This window comes from Harpia harpyja, chromosome 18, assembly GCF_026419915.1.
Source record: "Harpia harpyja isolate bHarHar1 chromosome 18, bHarHar1 primary haplotype, whole genome shotgun sequence".
Taxonomy (NCBI): Eukaryota; Metazoa; Chordata; class Aves; order Accipitriformes; family Accipitridae; genus Harpia; species Harpia harpyja.
This window is the reverse complement of record NC_068957.1, coordinates 2,583,273-2,611,242: the sequence shown is the minus strand read 5'-3', so window position 1 is coordinate 2,611,242 and position 27,970 is coordinate 2,583,273. Positions and strand designations below refer to the sequence as shown.

General features: G+C 37.6%; 1 protein-coding gene across 7 annotated transcripts; it reads right to left on the bottom strand.

Annotated features, from left to right (window-relative positions):
• Positions 1–38: 38 nt before the first annotated feature.
• On the bottom strand, positions 39–25,628 carry CHIC1 (cysteine rich hydrophobic domain 1). Of its 7 annotated transcripts, none has more exons than XM_052814020.1 (7): positions 25,455–25,628; positions 18,206–18,260; positions 11,246–11,401; positions 8,577–8,633; positions 8,280–8,339; positions 2,042–2,096; positions 39–112 (listed from the first exon to the last, which is right to left on the bottom strand). In XM_052814020.1, exons 1-6 carry the CDS (start codon positions 25,619–25,621, stop codon positions 2,064–2,066), a joined length of 528 nt encoding a protein of 175 aa, XP_052669980.1. In that variant the 5' UTR covers positions 25,622–25,628; the 3' UTR covers positions 39–112; positions 2,042–2,063. The 7 variants fall into 7 exon arrangements, 6 of the variants coding, with proteins under 6 accessions (XP_052669980.1, XP_052669982.1, XP_052669981.1 ...); XR_008239207.1 differs by lacking the exons at positions 39–112; positions 2,042–2,096 and adding exons at positions 3,232–5,424; positions 6,064–6,142; XM_052814022.1 differs by lacking the exons at positions 39–112; positions 2,042–2,096 and adding an exon at positions 3,232–6,142.
• Between the last annotated feature and the right edge of the window lie 2,342 nt (positions 25,629–27,970).

The following is a 27,970-nucleotide window of genomic DNA, read 5'->3' as shown; positions in this document are numbered from 1 at the left end:
TCAACAATGACAAAAAAATACCATTATCAAAAAGTTACCTCGGAAGCGTCTCTTCTCTTTGTGGTCCAAGTGTGGCTAGGATCCATTCCTCCTCCTTGTCCCCTGCTTTCTGCTACGGGTGGAAAGAAATGCTGAACAAACACTCACCGTAGCAACTGGAATAGGAATTAGACAACTGTTCCACAGGACCCACAAAATATATTGAGAGTCGACCCCTGAGATCCCCTTGTTACACACTACCAGTGGTTTCAGATTAACTCGCACAGAGGTGGAAAATTGCCACTCATACAAAGAGCCTCAGCAGTGGCCAACAACTCTTGCTGCCTATTAACAGATTTACAATAGTTTTGTGGTTTTTTTCCAGATGGTCCCAAAACAGCACCTTACAAACACTTGAGAATTACCTAAAAAAAAACCCCAAACCAAACCAAACCAACAAAACAAAAAAACCCCACCACCAAAACCAACCCAATAGGAATTAAATTATATTGGAAAGTAACTTATTTGTACTTTGATAGAAGCAGCGGTTAGGATAACTGGCTTCTTAGTTTTCAATTTACAACTTCGCACTTCAAAATCTGGTTCAGATTAAGATGTGGAGTGACCCTCTGGGGCTATGGATTTCACCACCCAATAGACTGGCATTTTAAGGTCAAAATAAACTCATCTTTGATGAAGGATGAAACGTTCAGGTATGTACGAAACTTGTGTGGAATTAAGTTCATGAGCTGTACCATATTGCTGTGGTTTCTCCTAGCCATTCCCATTATTATTTGGGCACTCTGAGCCATTTTATGTGCTCAACCTTAGGGCTATTGTTTGCAGAAAGTCCTAACAGACCATATTCTGCAAGTCATACAGCTTCAAAGCATCTCAAACAGGGCACCTGTCACAACCACTACGCATGTTAGCGCATTGTCTACAATACTGCCAAAATGAGAACTCCTTTTTACTTTTGCTGCCCTATTCAGGCACTTCATTGTCATCAATGTCCAAGGGCATCCCTGTAGGTACTATCTGGAGAGCCAGTAATTTTCAATTACTTATTTAGGCTTGTACATCACATAATTTACACTAAATACGCATCAGTCATTACCTTTTGTTTAATATATACCTTTTAGTTTAATTTTAAATTCTTTTTACTCTGAGACTACTGTAATACCTCCTCCCAAATTTATTACAATTTTGGATATCCCATGTTACCTGGAGTGTTCTTAAAAAGTGGGGTTTTTTTTCTAGCAGGAATGTCAGGTTGTATTTGTTATCAGTGAACTTAGATATACAAATCTCTTTCCTGCAGAAATTTTGGTTTACTGTTCAAAAGGCTACCATGGATCATACAGTTTTATATAAAAGAATGTGAAATAAAATGTGAATATATTAAAAGGACAATCCTCTAAACAGATCCAGTGATTACAAAAAATGCCAAAAATTTAGTAGTTTAGCCTAGACCCCAAATCTGTCCTGTTCACATGTTTACAAAATAAACAAGTGTAAATCAACAAAGTCCAAATAGGTTAGATCTACCAGACAAACTACAGCAAGGAAATTACTGGTTCAGTCTGATGGAGAAATAACAGAAAAATTCAGATCGGGTAAGGGACTAAGTAAAAGGGCTTTTAGAAAATTACAAGCAGAATTCAGGCATCAACCTTGGAGCTAATCTTTTTAGTAAAAACATTTTTCTTAACTTTGTAGATGGAATCAGTCAGTGACAAAGATTTTTTTTTACAGGAGGAATGGGAGTGCATATACAAGAAGAGTTGGAGGATTAGGAGAACTACTGTAATATAAATATCAAGAAATTCAACAGTACAAAGTGTCAAATGATGAGTCTGGACTGATGGGACCAGTAATGAGAGTGTCTGTTGGGAGCTTGTATAAACTAGAAGTGACTGAAGAGAAAAAGTCCCAAATTTATCACAGAATGGCTATGAATCAGAAGTACAATATGGCCATTAAGGAGACAAATGTGATCCTTTTAAATTTAATGGATCACATTATTTTCACAGAACAGAGGGAACTATCTACATGGAAATACCTGGTGCCTTAGCCATGAGCCGTTATCTGGAATATCCGATTGCTTCTGGCCACCCCTATTCAAGGAAAATTAATTTAAACTGGAATAAATGCAAGCAAATGCAAGTAGGATGATCAGAAACAGAGAACTTTGCTTTTGAGAGGAGACTAACATATTTCATTTTGTCTAGCAAATGAAGACTAAAGGGTTTAAATCTCTATAAGCTTAAGCAGAAAAAGAAACTCAGCTGGAATGCTTCAGCTATTTATGCTGAAGAACGATACTGACATAACAGACATATAGCATTATAAATACACTGGCACAGACATTATAGTAAGCTTCACTACCAAACAGTTCTAAAACTACCTTCCAATCGGAGAAGTCAGGGCCAAATCCCAAATATTCTTAAAATGGACCTTTGCTAGTAGTCTAGGCAATTACATCTCATAAACCCTAACAGGGTATTAGCTTCATTAGTCAGCCCAATGTTCCTATATTTGGCCTAACACCACAGCAACATTCTCTAAATTTCTCAAACAATATTCAGTAACAGTTTCATGCTTAAACAGCACATCAGCCCAGATGCTCCTATATTTGTCCAAAACAACTGAGGACACCAACTTTCAACAAAAACATTGCACATGCCCATTTCAGGAATGCAGTATTTTTCCCTCAGGGATGAGCCAAAGGCTTTAATTTTAAGTCCTGCTTTCACAGCTACAAAGCTAGCCTGTTAACACACACAAAAGGCTGCATTGTCCTACGTTCACAATCCTCTATATAAGCTAATGATTTATTTCACTAACACACACTATCCATGCTCAGGTTAGGCTCCCTTTGAGGTGCAACTACCATAGCATAGGAGAAAACCCTCTGCTTTTTGGAGAGGAACGCTGCAGCAAGAGACTCCTACAAGAAGTCCTTAAGTTTGGTAAGTCAACCAACCAAATTATCTGGAAGAGTAAATGTGATGATCATTCTGCAGTTTTCTTTTCTGGAAAGCCTTTCTAAGCTTTCCAAGTCTTGTTCTTTAAACCTGCCAAACCATACTTAAAAGTCCCAATACAAGCACCTGATCTGGCCGTACCAGGAATGTGTCTCATTTAAAGAAAACCCACCACTATTGCCATTCCATTTGCAGCTGATCAGCACACTGCTACAGGAAGAGACGCAAAAGATTTTTCTTCTCCATAAACACACTGCACTATTCAAAGGTTTTCATCTTTAAATTTAATTAAAGAAAAATGTCTCAAAGTGATTAAGCATGTCTGACTTCCAGCTTCTTTTAATGGCACAAGCCAGTGCAGTGAATTGTAGAAATCGAGCTCAGTTAGAATTTTATTTTAATTAAAAAAAAAGTCTCAAGATGTGAGGTCCTATTAAAAAAGTGGCTGTTCACTTGTAAACAGAATAAAAATGTTAAGAACACAAAGTTTCATACAGCTTAAACAAAACGACTTTTCTTAAGCAGTACAAGTAATGTTACAACACCATAAGAACACCAAAAACAGAAAAGGCAGAAGAATCACACAACACTACTTACTAAAATGATAAATTATTTACATTGACTATTAATAGCTTGACATTTTTATTGCTCCAATGGTAGTGTGTTGACAAGTGAATGTAGTAAAAACTGTCATAGTGGGACAATCATATACATATATTTATGTTTTTGCATATGGAGTTTTGTACCTATCAAGAAAAGCATAGGAACTTTTTTTTATTTATCAAGACCACACCAGATTTAGCAAAAATGTTTCCTGTTTTAAAGTCACCCATCTACAACTCAATCCACACTTTCTAGACTTGTCTGTGCATGCCTTGGAACACTTTTTTTCCTCCTATGGTAAAACAACTTCACAGATGCAGGTGGGGAAACGGTAGGTAAGAGCTTTGATGCTCTGCCAGTATTCTTTAATACTTCAATACTCCTTAGATAGAAAACTTACTAGATAGAAACCCAAATTTTTCCTAGATAAAAACTAGAAAGGAAAGTTAGTGTCAACATCTTTATATGAAAAATTAAACACTGATTTGGTAGACAGTAACTGCTTTTAAAGATCTGCTGCAAACTCACACTACTGATAACTTACTAGTTCCCTTTTCTCCTCACTCTCTGCACAATGCTTTCTCTTTTGTTAGAACCAGTCAAGGCACTTTCTTTACCACTTCCACTACACTTTGCTAACATTAATCCCTGTTATATTGCTACAAATTCTTTCTCCAATTAACAAGTATCCTCCATAAATAGGTTTACCAATTAATGCTGACTTATTGTCAAAAATGAGATTTTCAGTCTCGTGAGATACAATTACACCTGAATGTCTTTATATTAAAGCAAAGGATAGCCCAGGCAAAAAAGAACCTGTAGGCAGAGCAGAAGTGCACAGAGTTCAGAGCAGTACTTACAGCTGCCTTCATCTTTAAATGAGCTACAGAACCTGTGTCTTTCAGATGCAAATATAATACTGCTTGCTGGTTTTGCATTTTAATGCAAATTTATCTACTTATTAAAACGTTACAGCTTACTGTAAATGGCAGTTTTGGCACTCTCATTCTTTACTAGTTGCTTTATGGCCACATACTTAAATGTCTATTAAAACACAAAAAGAATAGACCCTTTCATGGTTTGAAGACTATATAATTAACAATTAAGGACAAAGTAAAATGTATAGAATTTACATACTTAAAATGTAAACTTTAAAAACTAATTATTCTGTGCTTTAGTGCCCAGGAGACACTCACAGGCAGACAATCTGCTGCAGGCAGAGCAGCCTGTGGCACTGGACGTGGCCAGGCCCACAGGAAGGGAACAAAGGGATGAGGGTGGGAAAGCAAAAGCGGCGATCTTGTTCTGCCTTGGATCTCTGGTCATATCACAGCACGGGGTGGCCAGCGAACAGCCCAGAGGGACTAGGGGCTCCTGTAGCTCAGGGTATTCTCTCAGTTTGGCACAGCATTTCACAGAAACAAGACAAATCAGTTTGAGAAATTTTCAACTGAATACGATGGAAGTCAGCACAGACTGAAGAGGATTTCTTTTAGCAGCGAGACTGAAGACTGCTCAACATTCACCACTGGCAATTACTAGAGCTCTCATTCAGCTTGCCTGTTCTCTCAGTTGGAAAAGAACGTTTTGAAAATATAGTCACATAAAGAAGAAAATAAGAACCTTCTGAGATTTCTTGAGTTTCTTACACACAAAAAAAGAAAATTACTAACAAAGTTCTGGCATAACAGTAAGAAACTTCCATTGTTCTGTTAATTAAGCCAAGCTCCCTTCATTTACTCCAGAAACTGATTTGTAAGGGAAATACATAGAATTGGATGTGCTATTTCAGTTTTGGTTTACACTGCATTTTTCTGCCATTAAGTATTTTCTCTGCTTCCAGTTAACACTCATCCTAAAAAAAAAAAAAAAATAAATTGGAGAGAACACTTTGCTTGGTTCTGCGATAGAAATCTGAGTTGCAAGGTGTAGCTAATGTTAAATTCAAACACAGTAGGTTTTTATTCATTATAATACAAATGCAATTACACAGTTAGTCGTCACCAATCTACCAGTCAAATGAAACCTCTGCACTAAGTATACAGATTTCAGAATCTGAAGCATCAGTCTGTGATTGGAAACTACTGTCAGCACTGGAGTCTGACACTCCTCAGCTGTACAGTAAGAATAGCACGAAATTTGAGTCGAAGTAATAACTTGCATAAAACTGGCCTTCTGTAAACACTGCATACAAGAAATCTGGCCTACTATGATTATTAGAACGCAATGGTCTTACAAATACTATTATTTTCAGACAATATTGCATACTGAAAAGATGCAAATACATTCAGAGGAAATCCCAAGTCACCTTGAAACTAAAAAGCAACTTGGAATGATGTCACAAGGAGTCAAGTTGCTGCAAAGAAATGCCTGGACACTTACGATGATATTCATCAGAACTTGCAGATACTCAAGTCATCTGCTGTTTTTTTCTCCGATTTCTTATTTCTAGTTAGGAAGGGGAGGGAACTTGCATCAGTTTTCATTTGCTTACTATTATCAAGTGGTCTTGCTACGGCCAGCCATTACAGGAAGTTTTTCTACAATTACTTCCCTTCCTGAGATCAGGCAAACTGGGAAGAATCCAAAAATACTTGTGAATTCCACAAGGCATTTGTGACTCTTCAGACTGTACCTGAATGCCAAAACATATGCATGAACCCTTTCAACTGGTCCACTTCCTCCCATCAGCATATTTTGAAACACTACTCTGATTTAGATAAAATTTATTTCCACTGGAAAGGATGCCATGTCACTTAACTGTTAAAATGTTTAAGTACTATCACACTACAAAAACACTGAAAGTGTTACTTCAGCTTTGATTTGGCTGTTCCAAATTTTTCTCCTTAGTAATGAAGGTCTCCCAATTATGAAACATTTTTTGCCTTACTTAAAAACAAAACTTGGCATCCATATATTCCTAACTTAGAAAGAAGCTTTGGGATATTTGGCAGCTGCCATCTACCCCACAAATGCAACTTTTCCAAAGGTGAACAGTATTTAAACTTCCTATTTCAGGTGCTACAAACACCACCTGAAATACTTAAAAAAAAAAAAAAAAAAAAAAAAAAAAGACAGAAATGCTATGCATTTTTCATCCATTTACTAAAGAAAGTGCAACTGAGCCCTACACATTTGATAGTATGTACAAACTTATTATGGCTTTACCATAAAAACAGCATGTGGATGGGTCTATACAATCAGAGGGATATTAGCAAATGTAATGAATAAAACGATGTCAGACTGTTGGCAATAGAATAAGAGCTATATTACATTCTGTAAACCTTGGCATACCACACTTTACATTATGCAAAGAGTCAATATTTACAAATCCATAGTGGGTAAAATAATTAACCCCCTAATGTAAATGATGATTTTGCAAAGTGCAGGACAAAACCAGTGCTGTTGATTGCAAGTCCTATGCAAGCAAGTTATACTAAAATCATTACTACTAGACGCTTACCTGGACATTTCTACTGAGGGTTTATAGGATTGCGACATTTAGAATGAAATATAGTATGACATGGCATTAGGATGCATGTTTGAGGACAGCAAATATAGAAATTAATAAGGCAGCATGCTCAGAACAATTTAAGCAGCACTGATGTTAGATCCCTAGTGGCAACTATATCAGTTATTGTTAATGTTAAAAATTCAGAGTGCAACATAGAAGCCTCATTTAACATAAAAAAATGTGCAAATTGTTCTCTTCTTAATGAAAAAAAGTAACATAGCAAGGAAGATACTCTACTGAAGAACATTTTTGTCACAGCAAAGTAGACCATCTTCTTTCCAAAATCATCTACAAGGCACTAAGGGTAGAAAATGACAGGTAACATGAAAGACCAAATGCTGTTCCTCAGTCAGGTCGAAATATGGGATATTTTGGTAAGAACTCTATTAATATTACCTGTTGAAGAAGGGAAAAAGACAAGAACAGAACACAGTAACCAAAAAGTTCAGACCTTCAGCACAATTTCCATGCAACGTTAGCTAGTACATAAGACTAAACACATCTGAGATACTCTATAAGGAGGGAATGTTTCCCAGAATAACAAAGCAGAGATTTCAGTCATTTTGAAATACAGGGCTTCTGGACGCTTCACTTTTTCAGGGGTGACTATCTCTTTTCTTCAAGCCTACACAATCTTCACAGCTATACGTGAAAGTGTATGGGGAATAGTAGGACCACAGAAATATTTTGAATTCTGCTTTCCTAAATGGACTGTCTTGGTTAAAACTTTATGAAATTCAGAGCTAGCAAAAAGAAAAAAAAAATCCAGACAAAAACCATACTACTATAAAAATGCAATATTCCTGCACATAGAATTTGAATCAAAGCAATTATGAATACCAATGGAAAAGGTGGGTAAGCATTAAACAACTACGGCCTGGCTGGTGTGGGAATCACACCAATGCACAAAGTCACAGTAGATCTCCCTCATTACAAATTAGAGATCAAAACAAGTGTACCTGCAGTGCAAATGCAGGATTGTTGTGAAAAGACGACATGTTTAGTGGTGACAATTTCCAAGTCTCAATATATGCCATGGCTGCTCCTGTTAAAAGTGGCCTTCATGGGTGTATGTCAAACACAACTGCACGTTTTTCTGAGAGATTTTTTTGGATAGGTGACAGTCTAGTAAGTTAAGGATTTTCTCTATAAAATCATAGGTATGTTGAATACCAAATAAGTAACAGAATACTTACATATTCCATCATATTGCTAGTTTCGCATTTCCTTTTACTCAGCTTCCAGTGCAAACCAAGCTAAGAAAGTAATTAGCAAAGGATTAATGCATACCACAGCATTGTTTTGATGAGTAAGATAACAGGCATTAGCAATATCAAATTATTAGGATCTGGAACACTTCAGATACAGGTTTAAGATCAGTATAAACTATGGAATTATAACAAGACTGTAAAATTCCTACATGCCAATTACACAAAAAAAAAATATTTACTATTCTTAAAACTGAAAAAACCAAGCACTCTAACTTTTCTTACCTTATGATACAGTCTGTTATTTTCCCATTCTAATAACTTCTGAATTGATCTTCTAGTCTAAAAAGTAAGTCAAAACTGTATTATAAAAGGTTCAGTAGCCAGCCTCAACCAGAAGAATCTTACTATTGCATTTCTGGCTTAAGATTAATCTAAAATAAGCTAGTTCTATAAAAGTAGAACCAAGCAAAAGAGAAATTATGAATGGAAGTCCTACCACTTCAACTCCCCACTCCTCAACATCAGATCTTCTTCAGAAAAAAACCCACCCATGTATATGTGTTTTTTGTTAACTTAGGACTGTAACTTTCCCAGAATTCATTTACTTAGTAAGAGATCCTTTTGAATGTAGTATTTTTACTGGCCATAGCCAAGCCAAAACAGAATCTCCCACGTTCTCTTGGCCAAATACTGCACTTGCTACAGGTGGTCTACCGACAACACAATTTACATACATGTAATTTCCAGATTTTGCTAATGTAATTGTTATCTGAATCCTGACAAAAATCTCAATGCTACAGAACTCCAGCTCACAACAAACAGTGCCTGTATTTTCAACTCTTGGATACCAAAGTGCATATGACCTTCATATTCTGCTCTTTCCACAATTGTGGGAAAGGAGAAGATTTTTTGAGTTTCAGTGATTTTTAAGGTCACAAAAATACCACTGTGATGATCTACTCCAGTTCCTGCATGGTATGCCACAGAATTCCATCCACCAATTTCTTTGCTAAAGCTAATAATGGTAGGTGAGCTACACAATCTCATTAAAAAAAGATACAGTGCTATCCAATTCTGAGTCAAAGACTTAATGGTGGAGAATCCACCACTTCTTTGTAATTTTTTCCAGGGACAAAGCTATCCTTGGAATTAAAAAGTACATGTTGTTTCCTGTTTCAATAGTCTTAGTTTCATATTCCAACCTTTGGATCTCATAATGCCTTTTGTTGCTAGATGGATGTATGGGGACTGGCTGGGCTGGATTTTTCCTAATTTTCTTCATAGCAACTTGTATGTGCTGTGTTTTAGATCTATGACTAAAATAGTGTTGATATCACATCAATGTTTTAGCTATTGCTGAACACCATTGACCAAAGGGTTCCATGCCATGTAACATCATGCTCAGCAATAAAACTGGGGGCTATTCTTTCCAAAGTAGCCCACTGCCCAAGGACAGGCTGCACATCGGTCTGCTGGTGGGAGGTGGCAACCAATTTGCCTTTGCATCTCTTGGGTCTTCTTCCCTTTTTCTCCTTCACTTATTCAACTGTCTTTATCTGAACACATGAGTTTTTCTTACTTTTGCTCTTCTGATTCTCTCCTCGATCCTGCTTGGGGGCAGGGGGAAGGTGCTGAGTAAGCAAGTGGCTGGTGGGTGCTTAGTTGCTGGCCAGGTTCAACCCACCACAAGAGAAAATTAAGAACCATCTCATACTTGTGATTGTTAGAGTGATCAAATCGCTCTAATATATAGACACACACATACCCACAGAAGTTAACATGAGCCTCCCTACTCCTACTTGGTACATATTGTTTGTACCCTTGAGAATTACATTAATGCTACAACATCACATGGGCATTTAGTTAGATTTTCACTAGCACAAGAATATTAAATATGGTTTTAAAACTGCAAATATTCCATCAGTATACCTCAAGCCTATTCCTCTGCAATAACAATGTTTATAAAGGCAGATAAAATGAGCTAAAACAAGTCCTTTAACTTTTTAGTGATATAGGCTTCAGCAATCAGCAGCTCAACAAGTTAACATATTATGCCTTTAGTGCATTTCATTTTTTTTAACCAAAAACTCGATACCAGTCAATGCAACTGTTATTTTTTTGAGCAAGTTGGAAAGTTTGGCAAAATGATACTGTTTTATTTTCTCTGAAAAGCAATGCCTATTCCTTGTTTTTGCTTTCAGATTATTTTATTAAAGATCATAAACTTTCAAAAGCCAGAAGTATTACTTTTGAACAGATTTTTTACTTAAGATCTTTTACTATAATTAAATTGACAAGTGTGAGAGTTTTTTTCCCTAGTGCACCTACATACTATTTACATTTTTGGATAATAAGATTTTATGGCTACAAGTCTTACAAACTATGTAGCTGCAAAGAATATCATTATACTATATCTGTTTATGTATTTCCTAAACATTTACTGCTGTGATAAATCAATTCTAAATGTAAACCATAGAGGTAATTAGGATCATGTTTACTTGATATTGCTAAAGCTCTTTTCAGAATTATTACTTTGGACCTGATTACAAGAATTGTCAACTTTCTGTCAAAAGAAAATAAATACATAAATAAATAAATGGGAAATCTTTAAACTTCCCAAATAGAAAACAAATTTGTGTTTGTTTCATTTAATTCAATTCTTAGACCTTTAGAAATCCTGGAAATTTAGGTTGTCATATACTCCATCCTGTTCTTCGAACTGAGATGGGATTAGCTATTCCTAAAACTATTAATTCAATTGGTAATTTGGTATAATTTACTTCATTAACAAACATTTTTTCTACTTTCTAAGGAATGGAAAACAGAATAACCTTTTGAATGCAAGTGAGACAAAAAAGGGTTTTGAAATGGGGATGATACTATTAAACGTTATTTAATGTTATCAGTAATTGCAAAATAAATAGAATAAGAAGAATGCAACATGTACTTACTCTTTTGTTAAGACAGACTACAGGCCACAGGCTACAGCCCAGTGTGCAGCAGCAGCACAGACAGCCACAAAGCAGCCATTTTACATTGACGGGGAGATTCTTTCTTAAACAGGCATTCACACGACTGATGCTGGTCTTGAATTCTTCTGGGGCAACCTGCAAAAGAAGTGCTGAACTTCAGTGGAAAGCCATTACAGGTGTATTTTCTCAATAACTGCCTGTACAGATTAAAATGTAAATGAACCATAATACCACTATACAACATGACCCCATCTTCTAAAACACTGCCCACTCAGTGAACATGAAAAAGTCACATTCCTGTAACAAATTCATTTATGGTGCATGCTTTGCAAAAACTTGCATTAAAAAGCTAAACATCACTTAGATGAACAGCCTCATCCTTATTTATTGCACCATTAATAAATCAATTGTCCTGATAATATAGTGGCCCCAAACAAAACTAGAAATTGGAGACAGCTGTGCAACATACACACTGGCTATGGTGACCAAAAAAAAAGTAGGAATGACAAATATCTGGTTTCCAAGGGAATGCGGGGCAGCTTTGTAGTAAAAACACCTGTGTGTCACATAGAAAAAAGGATAATATTGTCCAAATTCACTTCATACCAATGCAAGTCTACACTGTGCCTGGGTGAAGGTGGACCTCTGTCCACAGATAAATTCCTGAAGTGGTCCATATTGACATGAGGCCACAACTTCACTTGTGGCCACTTCCTAAAATAGGGAAGGCTGGAGAGACATATACGGGATTATATTCAAGGCAAAGAAATGCATCTTGTACAGGGTTATGAATAAAGGCTAGCTGTTGAAAAACAACTTAGTTAAATTAAGGAATATTCAGCAGAGCTTACTCAATATTTTCTGTATATTGCCACTGCAGAGTCACAGTGGAAAACCACATTTTCTATGAGAAATAAGCTCCCTCCTCTGATAGCAGCATGTTTCTTACGAACAAGTGAGTGCACTTACCTATTTACATACCCCAAATCCCTCATCTCTCTACAGAATCTAAGTAACTTATACTTGACAAGTCAAATATGGATTCGTGGTATTGACTCCAAGATGGCACTCTTAACTGCAACACAATCCAGCATTCAAACGCACAAAGCAGCACAATTGGATCCAACTTCAATAGACTTGACCAGTCAGGCTCAACAACTTAAAAAAAAAAATATATATAAAATCTTTCCTAACTACTTGTCATGTTGAAGAAAAAAAATCCCTAGAATTAGTCTGTATAAAAAGCTGTGCAACTACTACATAATCCTTCCAACCAAGCAAGCCCAACTCTGTTCATTTGATTCTGCAAACAGGGGCAACAACAACAACAAAAGCATTAATTTAATGACAAAGACTCCTTTCACCAAAGGAGCAAAACTATGGGACAGGAAATGGAGAGGACCTGATTCTGCTACCTCCTCCTATTCACAAGACCTAAATTCATTAAAACATTGCAGGAAAGGGAGTAAATAAATACAACATCTGTTTCCTGGCTATTCAGATCACCACGCAGTATAGAGTCAGAGGTCATCTGGGTTTGTACACAAGCCAGGCCTACAGTTAGTAATATAAGAACATAATTTAACATTGTGATTATTTTATAGCAGGAATTAATAAGTACACAGAAAGCATTTCTTTTGCAATTATACAGGCACCCTCCTCCCCATATTGAATAGACTGTCTTATAATTCTTTTTACATATACAAACAGAGCAAGTAAGAAAATTTTCTTTAGACTGACTGGAACATCAACATTTAAATATATTTTACAATAGACACCTTAGTTTGGAAAAAAAAAAGAAAGAAAGAAAATGGCAAAAAGAAACAGATCCCACATATCGGGACATTTTCAATGAACAGAAAAAAAAAAATCGCATTGTAACATGGAAAACTAGCCTGTACTTGCATGTATCTGAAACAGGAGGTTTTACAGATCTCTTTGCCAACACTGGCTCTTGTATTTAGGCTCTAACAAATATCAGATGCACGTGAGCAAGACCATTTAATCTTCAGTGTGGGAAAACGTTTTGTAGTAAAGTACAGTTGGGGTGGTTGTATGCAGCATGGGTAACGTTGTACAGCTTCTGCAGTCAGACACGCTTCAAAGTAAATTCAGATTACGTACATTAACAAATTAGCACTCTCAACTCTTAAGGAAGTTTACATGCTCCTAACATTTAGATATATACAAATGGCACTTTCTTTGAGAAGTCTTTTGAAATTTGTACATGTATCATTCTATCTGTTTATTTGAAAGATAAAAATAAGTAGGTTTTTTTCTTGAGCCCATTAGTACTTCTGCAATGAATCCCACTAAGAAAAGAGAGTGTTTCCTTTTCTATTAGGCACAAAGTTTACCGGACCTTGACAACAACACACCCCAACCCCAAAATACAGCTGTAGAAAGCTACCAAAGACAACGGAATCGCACAGTCTAGAATTTACTTTACCATGAAGAAACCTTATCATCAGTGATAACATCCAACATGAGAAGTCAACCAGATTCTTAGATCACAGCTGGCAGAAAAATTTGGGACCTAATAAGAAAGCACTGGGATGATGAGATTCCATATTTCTGTGCTACTTTTAAGGGAGTCACTGTTCACATCAGGTTCAGTTTGATGCTACTTTACAAGAACAATGTTGAAGTACTCTCCTTTCTGTACAGCATAGCACTGCAAATGGCTAAACTAGAAACCAACTTGGGATGCCACCAAGAAAGAGAAAATTTCTATTTCAGAAATTTTGGTATGATGTTTACCTTAACGTAGTATTATAAAAGCACCACTACTACCTGCTAATGCACCAAATACTTTCATGTAAAGGTGAATCTCTTAGCTGCAACATAAGATGAAATTATTTAAGACGGTTTTGCCTAACCCAAACTATTGGATATATTTCTCCCTTTAGGAAATGTAATCACAGTAAGTATTTCTGTCAGTCAATTACACATCTTCATTTGAAACTAAAGGAACCGGTGACCAAGATAAGGCTTATTCTGTGATAAATAGAAGCAAAACACAGTTTTGTTGCTCTCAGTTTACAGCTCAGTAACAGTTAAGCATTGTTACACAGTGACAAAGAACAAAATATCTCTAAATAAAATAACTGTTCTAATTTAATAATAAAACGGTATCCAAATGAAACAGTTACCAAAGAATTTTGTTGATTTTCTGGCATAATTTTAAATCTTGCCTTTCTCGCAGGTACAGATATTGAAAGGTTAATATGAAATGACTAATGTATTTCAAACAAACAGAGAATTAACAGCACCTCCTGCACAAAGAAAGCTCCCTAAGAAAGTCTAGTTTTAAGTAATTTTGGAAAGTCTCTTGGAGAGTTTCTGTCTGGGTCTTGAAAAGAATGAGATAAGTACATAGCTCCTGGCTGTGCAGTACACCTTGTAAAGTGACATTAGTTCCTTTTAGGTCTTTAAGGGGGGGGGGGGGGAACCCAAACCAACATAAAAGGAAAGGAGGGGGTGTCATAATATTTTACAACAGGATGCAAGAGAATCTACAAACACAGGAAGAGAGCAAGTAAAGCCCAGCAGGCCTGATCTTTCTCCTTCAATCATCGTGATCACAAACCCTATCAATCACATGTTGCATTTGGATCACAATACCAAGACCACATTTTATGGCTTACATTTCCCTGCATTGCACAGTAGTCTCTGTATAGGACCCTTGTTGTTTTAAGATCAGGGCAGGAAACTCCACTTTCTTCCTTAAGGTTCACTGCCTCCATCATTTTCTTGTCACCTGGAACAGTGTGTGCTATTTTGCCATATATCATGAAGAGTATTTTGTTAAAAGCTTTTAAATGCTTGTTTTAAAATAATTAACAATCCTATAAAACTGTAGCCCACAGAATTTAAATTTAACCAGAATTTAAATTTAGGTCAAAGTTCAATCACGTCATTAAAAGTTAAATATCACCTCTGTATTAAGTGTAGTCAAATCTTTTCTCAAAATATTCCGTTTAAAAGAATGCACTGTTTGAAAGCCTAGCTCAGTATTTATAAACCAGCTGAAGCTTGTATCTCATCCTGCAAGATGCATATTAAGTCAATCTAGTTGAATTAGCTAGGCCCAACACCTGACCCACCTGGTATTTTCCTTTTCTTTATTGTTTTATTGCCCATGTTTTATCCTCAAATATACACATTTACCTCTCCCCAAAAAAGCAACAAACACACCTCAATTAAATATCTAAGATGTAATTACATGCATCTTAGGTCTAGGTTAATTTACAATAACTATCCAGACTCTGTAAAAACTGGGGGATGAGGAGGCAGGGGAGATGGGTGAAGAAGGAGGGGTATTTCAGATTTTAAAAAAAGAAAATTAGCAGAAGGTTTACTATCATCATCATGTAGATGGGCAAACTGAGGGTCAGGAATCTTAAGTAAATTCCTAAGACTACACAGTGGCATAAAACCAAAAAGTTAGTGCTTCTGGGAGAAAGGTGTAGCCAGATAGTTTTTATCTATTTAGGGTTTTTATTGTGCATTGGATAGATTTTCATCCTGTGCTTAAAAAGCTAGCGCTCCATCTGTATTTATTAAAAAGAAAAACAATACCATAGAGAAGTCTATCAACCCCACCTAATGGCTTCATCTTTTACACTCCATTGATATTATTAGTATCAATTCACAATGGACAACAAAGCCATTAAACTTAGTGTTACACAGACATTCTGAATAAAGTATGACATTGCCTTATACTAGCAGCGTACTAATGCAAGTTCATAGTAAACATTTTAATCACAAATTGTTAATATAAAAAGTCACTATGCTATTCATAAATTGTGACTCCATAAAAAGTAAAAATTTGTATTTTAAGAACAGTAAAAGATCTTAAAGTGGTGTATCAATTGACTACAAGGCTTATTATTGTGAATTATTTATCAGGGTATTTGAAGAAAACCTTCTTACTGGAAAAACCTGACTGATTTTTCATTTTCAATAGGGATAAACATGATTGACTGCCACAACCAGAGGAAGAAGCAGATTATTTATTTCTTGCAACTCATGAAAGCATTAAAAACCAAAAAACCCACAACTGTGGTTTTTAATGTCTTTCATGGCAGTGTGTGGCAGGCAGTAAGAAAAATGTGTTTACTATCTCATTTGATCAGTTTTCCCCTCACAAAAGGGAACTAATTTATTTTCAAGGTCTTCTTACTCAGAAAGCCCCTCAAGTCCACATGAGAAAAAGATAACAGGATATCAAGATTCTCAACAGAAGCAGCGTACCTATATAGAGCAAATCCCTGCTCATGTGACTTACATTGTCACTGATTAGATCTATAGAACAAGAAGGGTAAATGCCAAGTAGAACTTCCTTTTTCCTTTCTTGGCTAAATTAAGTCCAACCAGTCAACTGAACTTTAAATTAAACTTTTGTTCGCTGTCTATTTAACAAGAGGAGGACAATCAAGTGGAAAATGTGGTAGGCATTGATGCTCGTATTAAAACGTGCAGGTTTGGGTGTTGGGTTTGTTTTGGTTTTTTAATACACACCAATGTATTTTAGAGAGACAGAAAAAGATGAAATTATATAATCAAGTCGAGTTTTAACACTTCCTGCTAGGTATTTTCTGTAGGCTTATTTATAACAAACTACAACTTGACTAAAATAACATAAAAATTGTTATTTCCCAAAAGTATTCTATGGCTTTTTGGTGATCAGAAAGAGCTTCACAGAAAAGAATAAACCTTAGACATGCAAGGTAGTGAAATGCAAATGGTGTTATCGCCAGCCCTCACATTAGACTGTGTGGAATCAGTAAGACTTTTCATTTTGAGCTCAGTGAGATTCTGAAGCAAGGCCAGAGTTCCCAGGCTGTCTTTTAACAACCAAAAACTCCAAATAGCAACCTGCTTTTCAATTGTACTGCTGTCAAAAAAGCTGGACAAATTCAACGTAACTATTTTATTCATTATATTCTGGGGTGAAAACAAAGGAGAAAAAACCCAGATGGATTTGGCAGAACCAGGAGATGCCATCCAGCTGCATTTTAGTGTATTGTTAATATGACTCAACAGCTACTGCAAGAGGCTGCAGAGATAGTGTAGCTGTATGGTATGACATTAGAGAAAGTAGTAAGAGCCAAATAAACTTTTTCCTCACAACTTCTGGAAAGGATACACAAGGGGGATATAAAATGAAGCAAAAGAAAAGCACCAGAGAGTGAAACAGCAGAAAGAAAAAAAAAACCCTAAGAGAAAAAGAATTCAAAATTTTAAAATCTAAAAAAAAAAAAAAAAAAAAAAAAAATTTAAAACCATAACCAAGAATTTTGCTACAAGTTTTCATTAATAGCTACAAATGAGTATTTATTAAACTTGCATTTAGTAAGACAGGACTCCAGAGAAAGCAAGAGACCTGTCACCACTAATTTTCAGACCTAAACAATTATTGTATTTCTGAAAATGTACTAAAAAAGCTACTTGATCTGTAGATTTAACACTATAATGTTTTGTTCCTTAAAGCTTCAGATAAAATAGATTCTCTTCCAGAGATCTGTCTAAATATAAACTCAAGGCTTGACAAACATATTAAAAAGACAAGTCTAGTATTTGAAATAATTTAATTCACACAGGAGGTAGCACAAACTCCAGATATCTATAAAGCAAGGTTAAGTGAGTCTTGCTTTCATGTAGATTGCCTGCATGAAAACAGTATGATGTCATGTTGAGCTTTTCTGTGTTTAGAATGTCAATAATGATAGCAATCACTGCATATCATTTTTTCTTCTTTCAAAGTACACTGTAGGGACTGGTCATCAACCAGCTAGTTCATACAGTTCAAACAGTCTCCAATGCAGTGCTGGCCTGGACTGCACTGTGGATTCATGAGCATGTTATTTGTAACACAGAAACCACTGGATGCACTGGATCTTTCCGTTTAAAAGAACAGTTTAATCTCACACTTACCTTCCCTGTCAGAACAGAAGGAAATTCTGTATCAAACTTGTTGCTCAAGCCAAACCTTGAAAACAAAAGAGACAAACAAAATATATTCCACCTAACTTATTTTGTTTCCCTTAATAAAAAAATGTAATAGATTTTGTACTTTAAAAAAAAACCCTATTAATTTCTTTTGCCCTTACATTTACATTATTTCATGAGCTTTCAGCCTAAATTTGTATAAGGTCTCGTGTATCATTCATAAGGTCATTTACAAGGCAGAGAAATATAGCTTGTTGCCTTACTTCAATACCTTGAAGTTGCTAAAAGCACAAAAATTCTTTTATGATTGGATGGCAGTAAGTTTCAATCTTTGCCTTCTTCAAGAAAAAAAAACTCCAGCTATTAAATTCCCATTTTACTAGGTTCAATAATCCTTTTACTGCTAGTTTTCTTACTCATGCAATTTATTCACATGCAACAGATAAAGCTAGTTATAAGGAACCCATTCATCATCATCTTAGAAATTTATAACCACATAGTTTTAAAAAATTGCTTTGGGCTGAGTTAAACTCTCTCATCCAAAACATGTAAGAGCCCCCACAAAGAACAGTTTTAAAACAACTATGAACTTCAATAAAATTAAGCCTTAGGTATCACTGTGACTATTCTTCATTGAAGTGTTCTTGTTTCTGAGCAAGAGGTAAGTCTTCATTATAACCAGCGAAACCTACAGGGAGCTAGACTTTGCTTGTAGACCTGTGTTACCACTAGTTCCAAAACTACTGAACCAACTGAAATTTCCAAAAAGCTAGTGTTGTAGATCAGCAGGACACCAACAATGCAGGCTGACTTGACTTTTTTATTATTAAAGCATGTAAGTAGGCAAGAAGCTAACTAAGCTCTGATGCTAAACCTGCTAGCTTCTGCAGAACAAGAACTCTGATCTTCCATCCCCTCTACCTTAACTGAAATCTTTAACCTTTACAATTCAGTAATTTAACAACCTTTACAAACTTAACATTAAGCTCTGTTCAAACATAAAGTTAAATGTACTGTACATCAAGTTCACTGTCAGCTCTGCTAAACTATCTCCTGAGTATTTTTGTTTCAAAAAAAGAAAAAAACCCAAAGGATCTCAGCCAAAAAGACAAGCACAAATACATTTGGTACTGTAATAGCCATTGTAGAAACAAACTTTATGGAGAGACAGAATTTGCTTTGAGTCAAACTGACACCTGAAGTACTCCTTACTCGTCACTTGTACAAATACTAGTCTTGCTGAAATGTCATCAGTGCCCTATCGTTATATAATACATACACACTCACGTGCACAGTGTAGTAACTCACATATCCAAACTTGGCAATGTAACTTGTTTATAAGTATACAAAAATGTAAAATAAACCTTAACGAAGAGAGAAGCATAATAAAATAACTTGTGGTGTCTCTAGAAATCCAGTAAGCTAATTAAAATGTTTGTCAACAATACTGGTGAAGTCCAATCAAGTTCTTCAATGGCTAATTTAAGTCAGAGCTTTGACTCTTGTAAAGAGCAGCATATTGGAGCACTAGTTGTATAAAACATTAAAAAAAAAAAAGAAAGTAGATCTTAATTGAAGTATTTCTCAACCTTTGTCTCTTAAGCTATTCTAAGCTCTATAACCAATTGCCACCTATTTGTGTTTGTTTCATTCAACATATTTTCACAGAAAAGTTTCTAGACGTGAATGTGAGTGAACTGAACATCAGCACGGCATGAGCTACTACATATTCAAGTGAACTGGAAAGCCATGCTGTTAAATTAATGCTACAAAAACAAAGAATAAAACCAGTAAGATTTTAGGCAAGCACAAAGGTTACTAATAAAAGTGCATTTCCATTCTCTGTGAATGTAATCTGGCAAGTCAGCCTCCGCATTTTGTAGCTTTTCTTTTTAAACTGAAATCTTCCAAGTGTTATTATACTATATATTTATTTTTAAGGAGACATAAAGAGAAATGAGGTAGTCTTTTCAGTCTTTACAAAATCCTCTAAAGACTAACGATATGAAGCACATACACAAGCTTGTTTAGAGGAATATGGACTTTTCTGTATATCAGCAATGAAACTACCTAAAATGATCACGAAGTTGTAGCAATGAGACAACATAAGAAATTAACTACTGGAAAGTTCAGGCAATACTGCAGAATTATTTACTCTACCCATACAACAGACTAATTCCACTAAACCATGCCAAAGGTCCACCTAGCCCAGAACACTGACTCTTGCAGTGCCCAGTAGCAGATGCCTAGGAAACAGCAAAAGAAAAAAAAAAAAAAAAGCAAACATGTACTAGCATTTCCCCAGAACACTCTTCTGACCTTCAACAATTAATTCATAGTTCAAAAACTTCCTAAGCCATAGGTAGTGTCTTTTATCTCATTGGTCACACATACTCATTAAAATTCCCATTGCACCACCAATTTCCATAAAGAATAACATAAATTAGTGCTTTCTGATTTAGATCTATTAAGAATACAAGACCACAATGTATTTTATTACATTAAATTTGAAGGCTGATGTCATGAAACGTATTTAAACCCCCAAACTTTTATCAGTTGCCAAAACATTCCATTGTTATAACACATCCAAGAAACCTCAGTTACAGAAATGCATCTCTTTTACACAGACACCTGCAAATGGCTAAAATAAAGGTTTTGACTATACTGAAAACAGGACTATGCTGCATCATAAAACTATGTTTAGTCAGCATCACTGATGGCCTTTAGCACAGTTTTACTAAAGCATCTCTGCAAATTTTACAGACTATCCTCGTGATGATTTACCACACTGTTCAGAAACACTGAACTCCTATTAGACAGGGAGCAGGGGGTGGAATTCAAGAACCAAATAAAAAAATAATTATTTTTAGAAATGTTAAAGCAGAATGTTGTATAGTTCTACAGCTTCGCGAGCAACTTTGTTAAAGTACTGAAGTGTTATTAGGGGAAAAAAAAAGTTAAGACCTGAAGTCTTGATTAAGAGATAAGTAACTTCATTAGACCTTTTACAACGGACTAATGATCTAGCATGATTTGGCCTATGAAGTCTTCTAAAATTCAGTATATTTAAAAATCACTATGTAAAATAAATTCCAGTACCTGTCCTTTAAATCATTTAAAACATCAGTTGGTGGCGACTTATTTCTGGGCTAGTTCTCTGGCTCCTCAGTGAAAGCTGCCCAAACTCTAACCTTTAGAAATTCAGGTAAGTCACCCATATTACTTCAGTTGCAATTTTCTCACTGGATGACATATATCTCTAAAAGCAAGGCACTGTTTCCTATAGGAAATAACACTGGAATAGAATTAGGATGACCTCACTTTCTAGTTCTTGTGTCTCTCTTTCCCTGTTTTAATGTATAGCATCATACAAGTCCCATTATCTCTTCTTCCCCCATCTGTAAAGTGGGGAGAATGCAACTTCTCATAGGGAGCTGTAATAAGATATATTCTTAAATCCCTCAAATTCAAGACTGAAACAAGCACCCTGAATCATCACTTACAAACCCCACCTGCAACAGGTATCACATTATAAAAATCTTTCCCTTAGTTTACAAAGCATAGGGAAGTAACATTTCCCGTTCCCAGAACTGAAAGAGGAAGATTTTTTAAAAACACCTTCTCATATCTAGAACAGATATACTTACAAGTGCTTACCTTTTTTTTCTTTTGACTTAAATAGCACTTCGTTCTCATTTATCCAGCTACTGTATTTATAGATAGTAATCAGTCTTACTCGACTACACAAGCTAAACCCGTTTAGTCAACTCTCTTACAATAGGCTCTCCAAACTCCTTTCAGCATGGCTCCTTTCCCCACACCTAATCCAAGTTAGGTTTAACCTATGTTGAACAGATGAACTCAAATCCTACATATTATTCTTTATGAGGTATCATCTAAGCTTTGTCCAGCATTAGAGAATAAAGAAGACATTCATCAAGAGCCCTGAGCTGAAATCTCTTTGAACACTTAACATGTCTCTTCCTCGTCTAGGACCTTTTCCTATGAAGCTAACAGAACTATTGAAGAACACTCTTACCTGTGGATGATGTTTTGGAAAACTAAGTTTTTGGTAACTAGTGGAAGCCTGAGGTCATTTGCTATTTTAAACATGTGGAATCTGCTATTTTAAATATGCAGAAGGTGAAGTAATATCAGACAATAATCAAATGTCATCTTATCACAACTGAGAGCACCTGGCTCTTCCCTGCCTTCCCTGATTGATGACAATATGCTTTTCATTGGCACCTGGATTGCAGACCCCTGGGCCACTCCTATAGAAAATACAATGGAATAACAAAAGTTAACTTGTATCCAAAACTAGGAGGTTTGCAGACTTAAGCAGGAATCACAAGCTGCATACTAAGGTCAAGAATATGCTTAATGGCTATTTCATTACCTCATTACTATCCATCTACACGGACTTAATGATATGGAAAAATTACATCAGATAAATAAAAACTTATAACCAAGTTAAGAGTTTGTTTACTGCTCTGTTTTTGAAAGTTATTGCCGTTGCTTTGGTAGGCATATGACTCAGTCTTCACTAAAAATGTTTATGTTGAGATATTTGGATACACCAACCAGAGTCACACTGACTATGCAAGAAACAGCGAACAATGGGTTTATAACTCATTCAAATGGAATTTCAGAAGCAAAGAAAAGGCATTTACTAGGTCCTAGCAATTTCTCCGTACTAAAATCCAAAAGCCTTCTGAAAACAATAAATATGACTGATGGTTAATTGTTTCAAAGTAAGAATCTTCTAGAGTGAAAGAGCATTGAACAAGATGAGCATAAATTTTGCTAACTGCTTTCACGTACATTTTGTCTCTCTGAGTAAAATAAAACAAATATACTTTACATGATCACTCTTACCATGCACAGGGGTAAAAGGGTTAGCAAAACAGTCAGTGGAAAAAGCAAGATCCTGCTAAAAACCCTCAGAAGATTCTTGGAATTTATATTTAGTACTGTTGGATACTGCAGTAGAACTCTGTTAGGGTCAGCAGCTCACTGACAAGGTCATAAGAATAAAAACTCTCATGCAAGAAACTAATACATAGTTTGAATCTACTAACATAGGAGTTTTATAAGAGGACTGCACGTGAAAAGCTGGACCAGAAGATGACCCTGGAATTAGAGAATTATCCCTTCTCTATACACCAAAAGTATCCAAGAAGGCCAGTATCAGATGAGGAACAGAAGGCATCTGAAACAAAATCAAAGGAAAACAATGGCTTTTTAAAAATAACTGGTTTTCTTTTCTTTCCCCCCCCCCCTTTTTTTTTTCCATAAAGTGTCTGACTTGTCAGGACAGAAATTTTTATCAGCAATATTCCAGACAGGTTCAGAAAACAAACACAAGTTTTACTCAATGATGTATCTCACTTCAGTAACTAGAGCAGGCTGCTTCTGAAGCCAACTGATTTCAAAAGCAGCAGCATCTGAGTGATCAAAAAGTGACAGAATTTCAGAGCTGATACATACTAACCAGAAACTCTAGGAAGCAAAATATTTCCCATTTAATAAGGAGGTTAGGACTACATACTGTAGTGTCCAGAGTTTATTTGCATTTTACTGGTAACATCCACTGGTTTTGTTAATATAAGGTGATTTAAAAATATGTCATGAACTGATAAAAGCTGCCTTCTACCATTCAGGTAGGTAGACTTGTTACAGGAAGAAAGCTGGGAGGAGCAGAAGAAAGGGAAAATAAGGCGGATGGGAATTCAGTTCAAGAAGTTACAAGGGCATGTATGCTAGCTCATGATTTCCACATCACTTACAAGTATTGTTTTCTTTTGATGTAGACATGACTAGCTGACAGAGTTCTTGGAGATGCTCCTGCCCATCCCTAAAAGATGCTGGAGCCAAGAAGGAGCTTTAAGGAACATCACTAATACACAAAAAGCATCACAGCAGACAAAGCAAATAAGAGCATAACATTTTTTCCAGTTTAGTGCTTAAAACCAGATAACTAATAAGATGGGTATGTGGTATTCTGATCATTTTGCTTGTGTTACATCCCTCCTTTAGTCAGGCCACATGCTATTTCGGGTCAGGACAGAAAGAAATGCCATCAACACAAGCAAGTACACTGCGGTGCAGCAGAGCAACTATTCACTGGCACTAGCTCAATGCAAACCTGATTTAGACTTACATGACGGACACAGAATCAAATCCAACATTAGTTCTCTTAGGATGAGAGCCTTCCCCACCCAGTGTTTTTGCTGCAGATAGCTAGATCACACTGCACCTATTTACAGAAAAAAATGTGCATTCTTTTATGCAATCCAAAGGCAGACTCAAAGCAACACAAGCTTGATGGATCTCTGCAATACAAAAATTTCAATACCTCCCTCCCTGCCATGAAAATGACTGCAACAACCAACAGCTTGTTATGGATGTACTTTGTTATATTAATCCCTCCACTTGCAGGAGTAGGCATATTAAGAAAATCCCTACGAGTAAACATTACATATAAGATCACACAGTTTGCTCATCTTCTGTTCCAACTGTTTAAGTGAGCAGCAAACATTCTGGCTCACGTTGCCTTCTAATGATAAAAACACTTAGCCTAAACCAAACTCACGACTAAGTTTGGAGCAGATAAACTACAACACAGCCATGTACCTCCTCTGCAGTGCAGGGGGGGGAGCTCCATGGCTCAGCTGAGACAGAGAAGGGTCATAGTGAAATCGTCTGAACAGACTGCTCATCCTCGCACCGTGTGGCGTTTACTTTTTATCTAACAGATTGTTTGGAAAAAGAAGTATACCCAGGACTGCCAGGACTGATTAGCTGCTGTTTCTGCACGGAACAGCCAGCTGAACTTCAGTTGTTCCTTCGTGACTTTGGGCTGCCTTGAGCTACTGGAAAACACGAAGTTTCCCGTTTTAACAAGTTAAAAGCAAAACTCCCCTCACAAACCAGGTGACGGGGGGTGTGTGTGGGGGGGAGGAGGCGGAGAGGGAGCAGGGCTGCAAGACCGCGGCAAGGCGGGCAGCTCGCCTCCGCGGGGGAAGAGGGGCTCGGGGCAAAAAGGGATGGGGCACAGTCCTCCTCGTGTCCTTACCCCCTCCCGGCACCGCCAGCGGGCAGCCGTGTCCCCGGCAGCACGGCACCGCCGGCAGCACAGTGCTCCGGCCCGGCCGCCGCCTCCCCCGCCACACACCACACCGGCCTGTCACGCTGCCTCCTGCCCGCCGCCAGCCCCCCCCCGACTCCTTACACGGTGATGTGCCCGGCACCCCGTACCGCTACGGGATCCGGCGCATCGCGGGGCCGGGGCAGCTCCTGGCTCCGCACCACAGGTTCGGACTCCTCCTCCTCCTCTTCCTCCTCCTCCAGCTCATAGATAGTGTCGAAGTCCGCCATATTGGGGAGTAGTACGCTCATCTCAACCCCTCCCCCCCCGCGCGGCCTCGCCGCGCGCCTGCGCACTGCGCACCGGAGGTGGGGGGGCGGAGCGTCGTGCGCTAGCGGCGGCGGGAGGCCGGCGCACAAGCGCAGTGGAGTCCGGTAGGCGGCGTGTACGTGTGTGCGCGCCTGTGGCTGTGAGAGCGTTGAGGGGAGCGCGCCCCGGCGGGGGCGGAGGGCGAGCGGCGGGCTGCCTTCCTACCCGCCCATCCCGCGGCGGGAGCGTCTGTTTGAGGGGACGTGGGTATCCCCTGCAGCTGCCGCGGTCTCTCGGGTGGCGGTGCCCGCGGGGGAGGAGTTGATGCCGGCCCCGCTGACAGGAACCCGCTGCCGCGCCGCAGGTGCGCGCGCCCCTTCCCGCCGAGCCCTCCGCCCCGCCCCCGGGGCGGTGGTCGCGAGCCGGCGTGAGGGGGCTGCTGAGGGGAGATGGGGGAGCGGGTACTCCTCTCGATTTTACCCCTTTTCCAGGTGTATTTCTGTGGCGTTTTTAATAAAACCAGCCGGGTAGAGACCTTCCCCATGTCACTTCTCGGTTTTAGCCGCCTGCGGGCTTAGGTTTTACTCTGGACGCTCACCGCGGTGGCGGGGTTGTAGGCAGGGAGGGGCGCGAAGACTGAAGTGAAGGAAGAGGGGGTGGTTTTAACGACGAGGCCAGTGGTTGTTGAATTTTCCTGAAGCTTTACACGACTGTCTGGGGGTTGTTGGTTGGTTTGGAAATCGAGTTGAGTCCTGTGCGGGGTAATGGGGTGGTGAATGGGAAGAAAATCCACATAGGAGCCCCAAAATTGGGGAAGAAAAGCAGGATAGGTTAGAGCAGAGGAATGCCGCCCACCCTCCGCTTCCCCCCCTACCCCCCAAGTGCAATGAATAATTAGTGAGGTAAGTTTAAGCACTATGTTAGTCACCTGCAAATGGAAGGTGAGCCAAAAAAGTACTGCTCTTCTTAATGGCAATACAGGAATTGGAAATAAAATTCTGAGAGAGTTTTTGGGTGGGGTGTTGGCTTTGGGTTTTTGGGAGGTGAGATGGGTGGGTGGGGGTGTTTGTTTTGTTTTATTGTTAGTGTAGCTACTATGAAGTGATGTGTTTGGTCTGGTGTGTGGCCAAATCTGAATTCCTGACCCACAGCTACTGTAAGGAAGGGAGCTTATCTCCTAAAAGAGGAAGAATGGGTCTCCATCCCTGTCTGCTGTTCTTAATTGTCTTTGCTGTTTTTTCAGGACTTTCTAGACTGCAGCAAAATGCAGATGGCTTGATTGTGAAAATTTTTGCTGCTTCTGAAAGCAAAATTGTATGAACTACAGTTTTATCAGTGCCGCATACTCTTTACTTCAGCACATTATCCACCTTATGTGGAGTTGCAGGTAAATCCCACTGTAATGACTTGAGAAAAAAATCATAACTAAGGGACGAGATATTGTTATAAAATGAAATTAAAATACATGTTCTATGTTCTATTTTTGTCAAATTTTTTGTTTGTTTAGTGATGAATATTGTCGATAAATTGCAGAGAAAGTAAGTCTGGGATGCTATATATCTCACTGTCATTGACCAAATATTAAAAAGATGTCCTATTTAGAAATGAAAGTGAATTAAAATTTAAAAAGTGAAAATAATTCTATAATTGAGGAGCTAATATCTTTTCCAGTCATCTTCATTTGTATATACATGATTGCCATTTATAACCCATGGAAAGAAAGTCTTGAAACCACTGGAATAAATTTATATATGGAGTTGCTAGTAAGGTACTGGCCTTTATTTTATTCTCAGTTAAATTCAGGATGTCTGCTTTAACTGATGTGAAAGTCAAAATGATAAAACTTATAATCAGACCTGAGAACACTTTAAGAAATGATAGGTCTGATGCAGTGCATTGAGATTACAAGCTTTAATATTTAGTTGAGATTCTCTTAGTTCTTGGCAGCTTTGGTGAACTGTCCATGAGAAAAGTAATTGTATTTGAAATATAACTGCAGGGGATGTAACCTGCTGTCCTTTTGGCCAGTATTTCCTATGAGAAAGAGCTAAACGCAAGCTCTTTGGTTCAAGGCTATGTGCTGCTGCTGAGCAGAAGTCAGACAGCTCTGGGACTGTTCCAGAGCAATCCTTGAAACATGTTCTTAGTTTATTATGGAAGCATTTTCCAGCACTGTCCCTGTAGAATAAAATAGTGAAAACTTAATTGCTTTATCTTCTTCACAGTGCTACACCACTTCTTGTTTTCTTAAAGCTTTGTATGGCCACTGATTTTTGTAAACCTTGCAGTATTGTTTCCATTTCTTAGAATACTTTAAGCTGACAAGTGAAGAGTTTTTGCAGGTGCTTCCC